At 41.7% G+C, this 16,222-nt stretch overlaps 1 protein-coding gene across 2 annotated transcripts; it reads right to left on the reverse strand.

Annotated features, from left to right (window-relative positions):
• Positions 1-13,066: 13,066 nt before the first annotated feature.
• LOC115667214 (uncharacterized) lies at positions 13,067-15,563 on the reverse strand. 2 transcript variants are annotated; one of them, XM_030588826.2, is made up of 6 exons: positions 15,394-15,563; positions 14,803-14,951; positions 14,607-14,720; positions 14,359-14,487; positions 14,092-14,283; positions 13,071-14,002 (listed from the first exon to the last, which is right to left on the reverse strand). In XM_030588826.2, the coding sequence occupies exons 1-6, from the start codon at positions 15,437-15,439 to the stop codon at positions 13,694-13,696; spliced, it is 939 nt and encodes a 312-aa protein (XP_030444686.2). In that variant the 5' UTR covers positions 15,440-15,563; the 3' UTR covers positions 13,071-13,693. The 2 variants fall into 2 exon arrangements, with proteins under 2 accessions (XP_056162283.1, XP_030444686.2); XM_056306308.1 differs by lacking the exon at positions 14,607-14,720 and having other exon boundaries at positions 13,067-14,002.
• Between the last annotated feature and the right edge of the window lie 659 nt (positions 15,564-16,222).

Below are 16,222 nucleotides of genomic sequence, written 5' to 3' on the forward strand. Positions count from 1 at the left end.
GTTTGTTTCTATGTAGCCCCAAACAGTTACTTAATCAATATTTGTAGCTGACTCAAGTTCCTCACTTTCGTGTAAAAGAGCACATTGCAACTACTCACATAAGTTCATAAAATGTTAGTCTGAAATGGTTTTACACATAACTAGGTAACACACTCACCATCGGGCCAAGAAATGATGAATTTTCTTCCATGAAGGAAGGTTAATATCACTATTTATAAAAGCAAACTCCAGATATATTCAATCTCAAACATGAATAAGAAAAACTCTTAAACTCCATTTATATATGCAATTTCTTCCTATAGTGTTCTTTTTTAACCAGTGAGAAAATTGTCCAAAAAAATCATAAACTTAGCCCATTCAATCCTAAACCTTTCAATTGTGTCAATTTAGTCATAAACCTTTTGATAATTTGCCAATTTAATCACAAACCTTTTGACGATTTGTCAATTTAGTTCTAAACCTTTTGACGATTTGCCAATTTAGTCATTCTGATCAATTTTGGCGAGAAATCGCTGACGTGGATGCAAGTCATCATATGTGGCACGATCGGAGTTGATGTGCGCAAGTGTTCACATTTTTTAAAATATTTCTAAAATTTTTGAATTTTTTCTTTTTTTCCTTTTTCTTTTCTTTTTCTTTCCTTCTTCCTTTGGCCAGCAAGGCAGACGCGGCTAGCCTCAGGCAAGGCTTGACCTTGCTGTCGTTGGGCAAGGGTCAACCTCACCTGCTTGGCAAGTTTCGACCCTCGCCTGTGTGATGCTCCAGAACGTCACACTCGATACGTATTTCTTACGATTATTAATCTTTAGTCAAGCCGAAGCATAATCTAAACATTTATTAACAATGAAATTCGCAGTAATATAGTCAAAGTATGTCACGGCCCGAACCTTACGAGCGCGCGATCATCCCAGGACTTGTCGCCGACCCAATCGAAACACTAACGAGTAACGTATGCGGAAGCAACCTCGAACTCTCCGTACAACATATAAATAATGGGATAGTAGAGAGACAAAGAATACACATCAACAAAACACTTTTATAAACATAACATCAATTACAACACATACATTTGCAAGCCTTCTACGAGGCCACTATCTACGAACCACGCATAACAACAAGGATCGGGTGGTTGGTAAGCTTAATTCCTCTATAAAAAGGTGCACTCAAAAGACGCGGTAACTCGACCTATCCTCAAATCCCCGTAGTATCCTGGCAGCGTCTCCGAATCAATCACGGTCGCGGGTCTGAAATGGTTTGGTTATACAACCATAAGAACACTTCTCAATAAGTAACTACCTAAGCTTCGCTTAGGCCAAAGCGTACTTCTGAACAATTCTAAACATGCAATATCGACATCCAACATGTCATAACAATCACAGGTGCCCTTACCTCGCCTCGGCACATACGTGAGCCCTGCACGTTAGAATATCGCCATAACATGGCCAATTGCCCATCAAGCATGCGCAAAGCAATTCATGGCATGATCAAGCATAACATGGTTAATAATCTAGACGTACTCATCAATTAACTCAGGCAAAGCATTCCCCAATGCAAATCGCACTCATTAAGTCCATATTATTAACGACCCCTCGAGCCACCGAACTCCCGCCGGTCTTCTAGCGTAACTAGGCATCGTCCCGCTACTTCGGCGACGGCAACGTCCGGAACCCCCGCCCAGACGGCATTCCACAAAGGAGCATCGATCCGGCCTCTACCGCGATCGGCAACATCTAGAACCCCTACCTAGACGGCATCCGAACTCCCGCCGGGCATCATCTAGAACTCCCGCCTAGACGGCATCCGAACTCCCACTGGGCATCATCTAGAACTCCCGCCTAGACGGAACGTGTCGTGACCATGCACACACCTCAACAATCATTACCAATTCTTATCTTTGTAAATTAGCCTAATGTCAACTAAATTCGTCAAAATGCCACGATAATACCGAATGATTCTCGAAAGAGAAAAAAATCGAAAATGTACAAAACCGGGTCCAAACTGAGCAGTTGTGTAGTGGCAGAAATCCGTTTGAAATAAATAGTAAAACAATTCCAATAATTATGAAATTGGATATGTTGTACAAAACATCTTGAAGAACATTTTTCATGAAGAACACAAAATCCAGTTCTACTGTAAACACCTCTTTTTGTCACTTGAAGTCAGACGAAATTCAACCCGTCCGATTAGGCCGCCTGACCATCAAAATTCATCTCATTCAGTACCCAAATCACTTTGGAAAGGCTTGAAATTTTTATATGTTATAACCACAAATGTCCCCAACAATTTTTGTGAAGGAAGTATTTCGAAAATAGGTCTGGAAAAATTTATAAAAATTCGAACAGACCCGAAGGTCGGAGGAACACTGTTTCCGGCAGACTTATTTCGGTCCAAAGATGGACTTCCGAATGGCCTCAAATGATTTTAAAAAATTCCCAAATTAAATTATGTCAAACCTCAAGATGCTATGAACAACTTTCATGAGAACACTTCTTCAAATTCGGCCCACACAAGTCACATAAAAAATAGCAAAATCCAGCGATGCAGCAGCAACCCTACCGGAAATCAACCAACAAACACCACCAAGCAAACCAAGCACAACTAGCCACTAAACCAACTATCCACAGCCTCTAATCCATCCCTAACATGTCCATCAGTCACCCCTTTAGCCTAGTCAAGGGTTAGGAAGCCACTTACAAGAGAGCCTAAGCAAGACAACCTAGCAAGGGAGCAAACAAGAGCCTTGGCACAGCAAAGGCTACTCCGGCGACGCAACGGCGAGGGCGGACAGCGGTGTTAGAACATGTTGTATAGTTTTGTAGGTTTTCCTTTATATCTCTTCTTTCTCTTTGGTCCCACATAGGAAGAATGCTAGGCTCCTTTACTCCTCTAAACCTATATAAAGGCTTCTCATGTACATTGTTTCACATACCATTATAAGAGAACAAATACCATTCTCTTTTAATCTTTCTTTCTTATCATGGTATCAGAGCCAGGTTTATTGTCTTGAAGAGTATGCTCTGCGGTTGCCATCAATTGGATCTTCCGCATCAGAAATTAAGACAATGAGCTCATTATTTTTTAAAGTATGCTCTGCGGTTGCCATAAATTGGATCTTCCGCATCAGAAATTAAGATAATGAGTTTAGGGCTTTTGGGCCATCATCCTTGCTCGTTCTAATCCGCGCTTCTTCTTTCTCGATCCTTTCGATCACCTCAATCCATATTTCTAGCTTTGCTAGTGATTTCTTTTTCTATCGTCATGGGTGATTCTAGTGACCGTATTGACGTCAAACTCGATGGTTCAAACTATTCTCTTTGGAAACCATCGGCAATGGCAGCACTTGTTTACCGCGACTTGTTTGAGCATGTTGAGGGACTTTGTCCTTGTCCTGGTGCTCTTAAAAGTGACTCATCTGATGAAGTTGCGAAACGTGCCGCTGAAATTCGAGCATGGAAAGTTGCTGATCGGAAGGCATGGGCTATCATTTTTGGTTCCATTGATCCTGCTTTTCGCCCACAATTTTCTAATGTTGTTGAGGCGAAAAGTTTATGGGATCAACTTGCCAAGATGTTCACCCAGACAGGGGACATTCGAGTTTATCAGTTGGAGCAAGAAGTTTACAGTGCTACGCAAGGGTCTCGCTCTATTCGAGATTTCTACAATTACATGTACTCACTTTGGAGTCAACTGGATATTCTTGCTCCTATTCTCTGCCCATCATGCCCTGAACTGTACTCGGTGTCCATCTACTCGGCTTCAGACTCAAGATAGGCACCGTCTACATTCTTTTCTTATGAAGCTCGGCTCTCCCTATGAAGGTGTTCGCAGCCAACTTCTTCACCGCTCTCCAAGACCATCCCTCCTTGACGCTGTCAAAGAATTACAGTCTGAGGAAACTCATCTTGGTCTTCTTTCCTCCTCAGCAGTTCCTGATTCAACTGCTATTTTGGCTGCTCCACCACATGTTTCGCCTACAGTTTTGGCTGCTCCACCACGTCCTTCGCCTACTCGTGGTCCTCGCCGCCTTTCATGTACGTATTGTCATCGTCTTGGTCATGACGAGTCACATTGTTGGAAGAAGAGGAATGCTTCACGCCTTTTTGCATCACCACGAGTCACTACCGCATCTCCAATCTCTCAACCTATTACTCTGGTTTCTCCCTCTGCGGATGATCGTATTGCTGCTCTTGAGGCCCAACTTGCCCGATTGAGTCCTTCTCTACCCGGGTCTTTTCCCGATTCCGGTACTTCTACATCTCTCATCTGCTTTGGAAGCACAGCGCAGCCTACTCCACCTTCGGGTGATATTTCTACTACTTGGGTACTTGACTCGGGAGCCGCTAGACATATGTCTACTTCCGCTGTTTTTCTCACTAAGCTCTCGAGCTCAAGCAACCAGCACATTTCTTTACTGCTAATGGTTCTCCTCAACTAGCTACCCGACAGGGTACTCTTACCGTCTCTGAAGATTTCAATGTCCCTGATGTGTTACATGTTCCCTCTTTGGCTCTCAATTTATTATCTGTTGGACAACTCACCGATGCTGGATGTACTGTAAGCTTTACAAATAGCTCTTGCTTTGTGTAGGATCGTTTGAGTGGCAAGATGATTGGCAGGGGCAATAGACGGGATGGACTTTATATTATGCAACATCTCCATCTTCCAACTTCCTCTCTTCCTCATCCTGTGTTGGCTACCCTCGATCTTGCTCGGTGGCATCAGCGTCTTGGACATGTTCCGTCTTCTCGTCTCACCGTCCTTCACCATCAAGGTGCTTTGGGTCCTATTTCTTCTGGTAGTCTTCCTCCATGTTCTATCTGCCCTTTGACCAAGCAATCTGCTAAGCCTTTTCCTGTTAGTAACTCTAGAACTAGTGCGATCTTCGATCTTGTTCATTCTGATGTTTGGGGTCCTGCCCCGCTCTCTTCCAAGAGTGGTTTCAAATATTATGTATCTTTTATTGATGATTATTCTCGTTATACATGGGTCTATCTTATGCGTCAACGTAGTGATTTCTTTACCATCTATCAGTCTTTTACTTCCATGGTTTCCACACAATTTAATACAAAAATCAAAGTTTTCCGTTCAGATTCAGGGGGAGAATATCTCTCTGGTGTCTTTCGTTCCCTCTTAGCTAGTGATGGTACACTTCCTCAGTTATCTTGTCCTGGGGTTCCAGCTCAAAATGGAGTTGCTGAACGCAAGCACCGTCATATTCTAGAGACCACTCATGCTCTCTTACTTGGCACATCCGTTCCCACTGAGTTTTGGGCTGAGGCTCTTCTCACGGCTGTTCATCTAATTAATCGCCTACCATCATCTGTTCTCCATCAAGACACCCCGTTTCAGCGTCTCTACTCTTGACCTCCTAGCTATAATCATCTTCGAGTTTTTGGATGTACTTGTTTTGTCATTCTTCCACTCACTGAACGTACAAAGCTTACCGCCCGCTCTATCCCATGTGCATTCTTGGGTTACAGCACTGAGCACAAAGGTTATCGTTGTTATGACCCAAATGCGCGATGTGTACGTATTTCTCGTGATGTTACGTTTCGTGAACACATTCCTTTCTTTCCGACAAATACTACACCTCATGTTTCGTCTCCTATTCCATTTATGGATTTTCCTGTTGATCCTCTACCTGACCCTTCTAGTCCCTCTTCTACATCGGATCTAGATATATTGCCACCTTCTCCATCTTCACCTCTCCCTTGTACTGCACCTCCTGTTGTATCTGCCCTCGACGATTCTGCACAACTAGAGCCACGTCGTAATCCTCCTCGAGATCGGCGTCCACCTGCCTGGTATGTTGCTGCTACTTCTTATTCTACTGAGTTTGGATCCTTTTTAGCTGCTGTTCATGCTGTACAAGAACCTAATAGTTATCGCAAGGCAGTTCAGCATGTAGAATGGCGCCAGGCTATGTCTGAGGAACTCTCGGCTTTGGAGAGTACTGGTACTTGGGAGCTTGTGCCTCTTCCTCCAGGTCACTCCCTCGTATCTTGCCGATGGATATATAAGATTAAGACTCATTCTGATGGCAGTATTGAGCGTTACAAAGCTCGTCTGGTTGCTCGAGGTTTCTCGCAAGAGTATGGTATCGACTATGAGGAGACCTTTGCTCCCATAGCAAAGATGACATCTGTCCGTGCTTTATTAGCTGTTGCTTCAATTCGCAGTTGGCCTCTCTTTCAGCTTGATGTGAAGAATGCTTTTCTTCACGGTGATCTTCAGAAAGATATCTTTATGCAACCTCCGCCTGGTCTTGCTCATACCTTTGGACAGGTTTGCCGCTTGCGACGGGCTCTTTATGGTTTTAAACAGGCCCCTCGTGCTTGGTTTGAGAAGTTCAGTGATGCTATTCAGTCTGCTGGTTTCATTCAAAGTGAGGCTGATCATGCTATGTTTGTTCATACCTCTTCTTCAGGCTGCACTATTCTTCTTCTTTATGTTGATGATATGGTCATCACCGGAGATGATCGTGACCATATTGAGCATACCAAGCGGCACCTTCAGCAACATTTTGCCATGAAGGATCTAGGACCACTGCGCTATTTTCTTGGGCTTGAGATTGCTCGCAGTTCACGTGGTATTCTCATTTCTCAGCAGAAATATACCGCTGATATTCTGTCCAGGGCTGCTCTATCAGATTCACGTACTGCTGCCACTCCTATTGAGCTCAATCAGAAGTTTTGCCCAGACGATGGAGAACCTCTTTCTGATGTCACCCGCTATCGGACCTTGGTTGGCAGTCTTATTTATCTTACTATCTCCCGACCCGACATCGCCTATGCTGTTCATGTTGTCAGTCAGTTTGTTACTGCTCCTCGAACAACTCATTATGCAGCTGCTCTAAGGATTCTGCGCTATCTTCGAGGCACTTTATCACGTTCCTTATTTCTACCATCTTCTTCTGCTCTCAAGTTGCGTGCCTATTCTGATGCTGATTGGGCTTCCAATGTCACTGATTGCAAATCTATCACTGGTTATTGCATTTTTCTTGGCGATTCACTTATTTCTTGGCGTTCCAAGAAACAACATATTGTCTCACGCTCCTCTACAGAGTCCGAGTATCGTGCTATGGCCGACACTACTGTTGAGATTGTTTGGCTTCGCCGCTTACTTGCTAATATGGGAGTTTCACTTCTGGATCCTACTCCTATGCATTGTGACAACAGGAGTGCCATTCATATCGGTGCAAATCCAGTCTTTCATGAGCGTACCAAATATATTGAGATCGATTGTCATCTGACTCGTCATCATCTCCAAGCTCGCACTATTTCACTTCCTTTTGTTGGAACTGAGAATCAACTTGCCGATTGTTTTACGAAGGCTCTTACATCACAACGATTTAAATTTCTTCTTTCCAAACTCTCGTTATTTGATCCACCTTGAGTTTGAGGGGGGGTGTTAGAACATGTTGTATAGTTTTATAGGTTTTCCTTTATATCTCTTCTTTCTCTTTGGTCCCACATAGGAAGAATGCTAGGCTCCTTTACTCCTCTAAGCCTATATAAAGGCTTCTCATGTACATTGTTTCACATACCATTATAAAAGAACAAATACCATTCTCTTTTAATCTTTCTTTCTTATCAAGCGGATGGCAGCTCAGGTGGTCAGTGATGGTGTGGGGGTGATCGTGGGTGGTGGTGATGGCCGAGTGGTGGTGATGGCGAGAGGGAAAATGGGGAGAAAGCGTCTCGGTGGGGTGTTTGGCGCGAGTAGCAGGAGCTGCGGTCTATGGCTCCGGCATGTCTCCGGCGGCTGGAAAGGCGAGGCTGTGGTGGTTGACAAGCAGCTGGTATGGTCGGCTGGAATGGGAAGCAGCAAAAGCCGGAGGAAGCAGAAGCCGAAGAAGCAAGCAGCAGCAGCAATAAAACAGCAAAGAAAAAAAGAGAAGGAGGAAGAAGTCAGTAGATAGCAGCCACGTCAAGCATCATGGGGCAGCATGGGTCAACAGTTAGCAAAGCAACACGTGAAGGTGCAGCAAGAAGTCAGTAGCAAGAGCAGAAACAACGTGAGGGAGTCAGCGGGCGTGAAGGAAGAGAGGAAGTCAGCGGGAAAGTAGGTCGGCGGCGTGGGGGGAGCAGCAGCGACGTGTGGGAAGAGAGAGAGAGGAAGGACATGCGCAGGGGGGGCGGAAACGTGCGTGAGGTGGCGCGGCAGAGGGGAGAGGAGAGAGAGAACACAAGTCAATTTTTGTCCTCGAGTGCGATCTAACAGTTACGATTCGAATCCGAAAACGATCTAACGGTCCACGAAAATCCTAATTAATAATTAGGAAAAAAGGGCCAAAAGAAATCAAATAAAACACACTACGAGGGAGGTCTACTAGTCCAAATTCGTACCCAGTCAAAATTTCACTTTTCGCATACCCTGGGCAATATCGAGGCCGGCCACAATAATATCGACACCGTCCAATTAAATTCGTCCCGGAACTCCGAAAAATTCAACACCAAAGTTTGGGCTCTAAATAACGGCCAAATTCGATCGAGTGCGATTCTAGCGAAATCTCTAGTTTAAAAATAATAACCCAAGAGTGATCAGTTCCGGGCGAGATTTTGTTATAAGCGCACTGACGAAATACACGTTTTATAAATCCCAAAAATGGGTCGAAATTCGGAATGTCACAAAGTACTTCTGCAAATTATTTATATTACTTGTTAGATTTACAACCACTTCATTATTCACAAAACACAATAGTCTAGGTAGGTCAATGTTGCCTATCTCCAAATTACATTATGCTCCAAAAGATTGCATGTACATAGGTAGACTTTACATCCTAGATCGTCTATCTCCCCCAACGACGAGTCAAAAGACATCGCCATCGTTGTATAAGCCAAAATCCTGCAACGGCCCAACCAAGTCACCATTGAGGTTCACATACCACGCTATAAACCGGTGAGGAACCCACTCCGAGAGCCCCACATCAACCCATATGGTGGATATACATCTAGTATATACTATATCCGCCCCTGGGAAAAGCATATCAACGTACTAGCACTCATAGTGTTTAGGAAAACCAGCAAGCATTGGCAACAAATTGTCCATTCCTACACGTTTGAAAATAAAGGAATGAGCCAAGGCTCAGTAAATGAAATCTCTTGTTTTAAGTTAGGACAATCATCTTACTACTTCACCTAGTACAACAACATAAATGCATAATAACCAGTAAGTATGTTGAAAACATCAATAAGTGTTATACCTTTCCCATTTGGATATGCCACAATAACCTAATTACTTCACAATATTTCAATTCGGAAACAAGCATAGGGCATAACATATTGCACTCATATTCATGCATTAAGTTCATTATTTCTCCTCATAAACTCTCCCAGGGCATCCCGTACCACATAGTAGGGCATCCCAAAACTCCCAAGGCATCTCGACATACGGGGCATCCTGTACCATACAGCAGTGCATCTCAAAACTCCCGAGGCATCCTGTACCACACAGTAGGGAATCCCGAAACTTGGGGCATCGTCACCTTCTAAATTATGAGTGACGGAATTATATTATTCTTATACAAACCATGACAATAAATATTTACATGCATTTCAATATGCATACCCACCTTCTTGCTCCATCACATATTCCTCAAGAAATGAGATCTTAATCAAACAAACTAGTGGGAAACAATATATAGTAAGACTCATTAGTTAAGTATATTCAGAAGCTAGTTATATTTCCAAAAGTGGTTATGAGTAAGCCAATCACTATATTCAAGGATTAATTATGATCGTAAATATGGACAACAAATGGATATTTCTGAGTTTGGACAAATAAAGGAGTATATTCTGAAGACAAAGTGAATATTTCAGATTCGGAAGGTGATTACATTCGGTTTCAGAAAGAAAATATAATTGGGTTCATGAAGTAAAGTCTACTCGGGTTCAGAAGTAAACATGTTCAGATTCAGAGAGTAAAATCTACTCGGGCTCAGAAGTAAACAAGTTTAGATTCAGAGAGTAAAATTTGTTCGAGTTCAAAAGTAAACATGTTCATATTTAGAAAGTAAAATCTACTCGGATTCATAAGTAAGTAGGTTCAGATTCAGAGAGTAAAATCTGCACGGGTTCATAAATAAGCATATTTAAATTCAAAGAGTAAAGTCTACTTGGGTTCAAAAGTAGACAAATTCAAATTTAAAGAGTATAGTCTACTCGGGTTTAGATTCAAAGAGTAAAATCTACCTAGGTTCAAAAAATAGATTTTATGAACGACGGTAAAGTCTGAATTTACAAATATGACTTTTTTAAGTTCAAATTCATCATTTCCACTTACCAAATGTACGCCACTTTAAGAAAAACGAACAATCGCCTTTTAAACATATATGAGACCAGCAAGATGAATCCAACAATCACCTCAAGGATGACATTTCCAAGTTCAGGTTTATTAATTTCACTTGCCAACTATAGCCCACTTTAAGAAAACCAATCACACCTTTTGAACATGTACGAAACTACCAAAACAAATCCAACCATCACCATATCCACACTATTATCGCAAATCAAAATAGCATATCTCAAGCAACCAAATTAAAAGTGTCAAGTAGTTTGAACTAACTTAACTCTAGAATCTTCACTTACCTTGCGCAAAATCCGAACAACCAAAAGTTAAAGCCCCATTGTGGATCTTGGATCGAGTGGTGGTGAAAGTAGAGTATCTTTGAAAGTTGAAGGTAAAGAAGAGAGTTACTACCAAGATGAAAAATTTCCCTTCGATGTTATCAAGATGAAATGATGTGTAGGGGTAGATTTTAGGTGGAAGAATGCATACACTCATAGGTGGGCAATTCTTCACTCAATCACAGCTTAGTGTAAGAAATTAAGATATATTAGAGACGACTAATAGCGAAGGGTAATGATGGCTTATGGCTATGTGTCAACTTAGTACAAGAGGCTAAGCTTAAATGTGGCATGTGGCCATGCATTTTAGTCTCTAAATGTGGCATGTGGCAATCTATGACATCTTCAATTGCCACATGAGAGTTATGTCTCTTAAAAGAGGTTTTGTGATAAATTAAAAATAAAAACAGAATTGCCTCCCTTTGTAAACACCTTATTCTTAATCACTAATTAACTAAAGTTTAAACTAATATTATTACTCATCAATTACTAAGACGATGGTGAATAATTAATACTATTATAATATAAATGTATACATTGATGTATTTTAATTTGCAACACATTGAATTTGGACGATTTCATTCACGAAAATCATCCTCCGCGCCTCATAAAATTTACGATTTAACTAATATTTCTACATGTCCACCTGAATTCTAAATGAAACTGGAAATGGAAACTCTCGAATATCACATAAATACTAATTCGAAAATTCCGGATGTCATAGCCTGAGTCTAGAGAGGCTTGACCCTTGCTAGCTCCGGTGAGGGTGAGCCTCTCCTGAGGCTGGCAAGGTTCGACCCTTGCCAGCTTGCTGAGGCCTGGTAATCGGCGGAGGAAGAAGAAATAAAAGAAAAAAAATTCAATATAATTTAAAGGGAAAATGACACAAACAGTCCCTGAACTTTGATTCAATGTCCAATTTGGTCCCTGAACTTTTAATTTGTTTAATATAGTCCCTGAACTTTAACCCAATGTTCAATATGGTCCCTGAACTTTCAATTTGTTCAATGTGGTCCCTGAACTTCATAAAAATGTTCAATGTAGTCCTTCCATTAATTCAAGTTTAGGGACTATATTATATATTTTCATATATTTTAGGGACTAAATTGAACATTTACTAAAAGTTTAGGGATCAAGTTGAACAAATTGAAAGTTCAGGGACCACATTGAACATTGGGTTAAAGTTCAGGGACTACATTGAACAAATTAAAAGTTCATGGACCAAATTGCACATTGAGCCAAAGTTCTGGGACTGTTTATGTCATTATCCCTAATTTAAAAACTGCAAAAACTTATCCACGACAGCGACGATCGTACCATATAAGAGGGCTGACGCTGACTAGATTACCACATCAGCGATTTTCAGCCAAAATTAATTAAAAGGACTAAATTATTAAATCGTCAAAAAGTTTAGGACTAAATTGACATAATTGAAAGGTTTAGGACTGAATTAGCTGCACTATAATAGGTTAGGTTTTTTTCAAAACTTTTTTCGTTTTATCAACATCCATTATTTAATGAGTCAAAAATATTTGGAAAGAATGCCATTTTGCTTATTAAGTAATTATTAAGTTCAGCAGCGTGGTGAATGACACAACATTCACTACAAAAAAAAGTTGGTTTTAGCCACGAATTTTGCCACGAAAAATTTGGCAAAATTCGTCGCTAAAAGAATTTGCGACGAAATTAGCGATGGAAAAAAATTCGTCGCTAATAGGCCGTCATAAAATTTTGCGACGGAAAATTTCAATTTTCGTTCGCTAATTTGCGACGAAAAAATTCGTCGCAAAATTCGTCGCTAATTATTCGTGGCAAAATTCGTGGCTAATTTGTCACGAAAAACAAAATTCGTCGCAAAATTTGTCGCAAATTATTCGTGGCAAAATTCGTGACTAATTTGCCACGAACTTTATTCGTGGCAAAATTCATCGCTAATTTGCCACGAAATATATTCGCGTGACAAAATTCGTCGCTAATTTGCCACGAACTTTATTCGTGGCAAATTATTCGTGACAAAATTCATCGCTAAATATTCGTGGCAAAATTCGTCGCTAATTTACCACAAACTATATTCGTGGCAAAATTCGTCGCTAATTTACCACAAACTATATTCGTTTTTTTTCAAAAAAAATTTTTGTTGGTCACGAAATTGCGACGAAATATTTTCGTGGCAAAAATCGTTGCTAATTATTCGTGGCAAAATTTATCGCTAATTTGCGACGAACACATTTCGTGGCAAAATTCGTGGCTAATTTGCCACCAAATTTTTTTTTTGTCAGTTTTTTGCGACGAACTTATTCGTGGCAAAATTCGTGGATAATTTAAATTACCCACCAAAATGAATGTATTTCATTTTCTTATTCGATTTTAAATGTAATTTAAAGCAAAATTAATTTCTAGAATTTGTATTTAACATTGATTATGCACTTAAGAACATCAAAATATTATAATAATATGAAAATGAAATACATTCATCTACATTTTCCATGTACTTGAACATATAGCTCAATGTGATCAAACTATTATAATAATATGAAAATGAAATACATTCATTTACATTTTCCATGTACTTGAACATATAGCTCAATGTACTTGAACATCCTTGGCAAATCTCCCCCTCCGCATATCAACACATAGCTCAATGTACTTGAACATAATCCTCTCAAGGGTATTTTGCCATGCTCAGGATCTCTTTGAGGTAATAAGATCATGAAGTTCTTGCAGAGCATCTTGCTTCTTCTAGGATCCATGCAGAGCATTTTCTGGAATCCAGCAATTGCATCAGTGATAAGAATGCTGGATTGGCAACTTAATATCACTTCATACATTTCATTACATTGGTTCAGGGCACCAAAGGAGACATGATCTCGACCCTTATCTACAATTTTCAGTAGAGGATAGTCCAATACCAGTTTTTATAGGTTCACTGATAGCAAAACATACAATAAGGTCAACAGTGTAAAGATCACTCGCCTATCAAGGAATGCAATCAGACATCCATGAAGATATTTTTAACCCATCTTTGCAAACGCAGGGTGTAGTCCACTGTGAATAAGTCTAATGCATTAGCCATTTAATGGGGAAAAGACAAAGACAAGAAGTGTCGGGGTATCTGAGCAATATAATGCATAAAAAAATCCTAGAGGATGGATCAGTAAAAACTTCCGGCTGTCTCTCACCTTAAGCTCTTCACAAATGTCCAGTATTCTAGTCATGCAGTCTGGATCAAGACCCGCAGCATCAACAAACCCCCTCAACACAAGAATCGGGTTAACATGCCAGAGGTAAAGGATCATGCCGACACCCCCAGCATTTTTCATTATCATGGGAAACACGGCAAGGGAGACTTCAGACTGCAGGAGATTATATACAGTCTGCAAGCACAGGAATACATAGATTCAAATTCAGGATGATTATATCAAGACAAACGATGAAAAGTGTCAATGCATTTCCAATTGCATACATTAATATGTGCCATTGCAAGAAGCAAGACTTCTGGACAGTATTTGAGAGGGTATTCAAGCATTGCGCGAACAGATCCAGCGTAACCAGCCTCAGCAATTTGACACAACACATCTAAGAGGTCAAGGCACAACCAAGCATGATTTGCATGTCCAAGCTGGAGCTTATGACCATATATCGCATCAACATAAGCCTACACAGAATTTTACCATATAATTAGAACCAAATAAACAATAAAGGGAAGGATTACAAGTTCTATAGCACATACCAGCTGCCTCGCAGAATGAGCAAAGGTAAATGCTTCGGGAGGAGCTGACACAGCATATTTTAAGAATGATATCTGGCCCTCAATATTCTTCCAGACAGACCCACATATGGCCTTGAGAGGAAAAGGATCCTGCACAACCCAAGTTCAAGATTCCATAAACTTCAGCAGATAAGTTGCTAGGGCTCATAATAGAACTTCATGTTCAGGCAAAATAATTTCCAAAAACTAGACAAGACATGCAAACACACCTGACAAGCACATCGATAAACAGACATGAAGAAAGAAAATGCTTCCTCATTAGGCAAGTAGAATCCTTCATGATCCAGGCTTTCAATTACTGATAACCAATTGATTCCAGGCGCCTGTATTCAAAGAATTGCTTCTAAAAGTGTACTATACGCATACCATTAAAGCCAAAGATTGAATCAGAAATGTCAAACTCACAAGCTGCTTGATTGAATCTACGAGAATATCAATGTTCCAAGAGCTTGGAGACGGAAGATCAGACCAACTGCTGTTGCCAAGTGCCACAGCAAAACTCGAAGCTGTGCTGTGATTATCTTCGAGACCAACATGAGTACGGGCAATAGTACCTTCCATCTCAGAAAAAAAACGAATACTTGAATAAGCCAATGCACGCTTAAACAGATTATAGGAGAGATCAACACAAGAGAAATTTAATTATTCGGGAGAGTTCAGATTGCTGAACAAAGGAGCAAGTACCCATCAAAGAATATCCACACTTTAGCGAAATCAATAGCATAATAGAATGAAACATTTTCCCTGCCCATCGCCATTAAATAGCCAACCAGAGAAAACATCCAAGCTATATAGATGACTACGGCCACGAAACCGTCACAGCCTAACTATAGCAGGAGAAAAGAGCCACATCATGAGCGATCACTATGTAATGTACTTCTCATCTAAGCTATATAGATGTCTCAACCCCAGCAGCGTCTCGACAGGCACTCATCGCGCTCATGCGTAGCAAGCAACAAATCACGACACTGTCCAAGAAAAATCAAAAGCCCTTACCTATCGCTCCACTCTTCTCCTCCTTCTCTTCCTCCGCATCCTTCATCTCCACCTCCTGCACCTTCTTCTCTTCCTCCACCTTCTTAGCCGCCGCCGCCGCCGCCGCCGCCTTCGCCTTCTTAGCCCTCTCCCGCTCCCTCTCCTTCTCCCTCTCGACCTACCTCAGCTTCTGCTTCTCCCTCACCGCCCTCAACACCGCCGCGACGTCCCTCTCCGCCGCCTCATGCGCGAGGAAATCGCTCCGCTCGACCACGAACTTGAAGGCCTCCTCGATGAACCCCAGTGGCCTGGACGGATCGAACCTCGCGATGAACTCCGCCGCGGCAGAGGAGGAGGCCGAGGACGAGGACGAGGCCGAGGGCTTGGCCTCAGGTTGCTTCTCCTCTTCCTCCTCGAAGTCGGAGATGATCGCCATGGACGGTGAGCTCCGGGAGGGATCGAATCGGAGATTGCTCTTCTCTGGCTCGATTTCCTCTAGGGCTCCGGAGGCCACGGGCGAGGAGGAGTCGCGGGAGGAAGTGCGGGGGGAAGGGGATACCTAAAACCCTAGCGAGCGCGAGAGGTCTGGGAGTGTGGGGGGTGTGGGGGAGAGGGAAGAAGGAGAAGGAGAAGGAGAAGGAGAATGAGAAGTGGAAGCAGATCTGATTTGATAGAGAGAAACGAAAGAGAGAGAGAGAGAATGGAGGGAGAGGGCGGGCAAATTGGGACTAAGGCGCGGAACTCGAAATTTGCGACGGATTATTTAAAATTCGTGGCAAATTTGCCACAAATTTTAGCCACGAAATTAAAAAAATGCCCATACACATGTCTATGTTCATTTTTTTATGAA

This window comes from Syzygium oleosum, unplaced genomic scaffold, assembly GCF_021117445.2.
Source record: "Syzygium oleosum isolate NSW1041296 unplaced genomic scaffold, Sole_v2.1 Sole_v2.43, whole genome shotgun sequence".
In the NCBI taxonomy this organism is placed as follows: Eukaryota; Viridiplantae; Streptophyta; class Magnoliopsida; order Myrtales; family Myrtaceae; genus Syzygium; species Syzygium oleosum.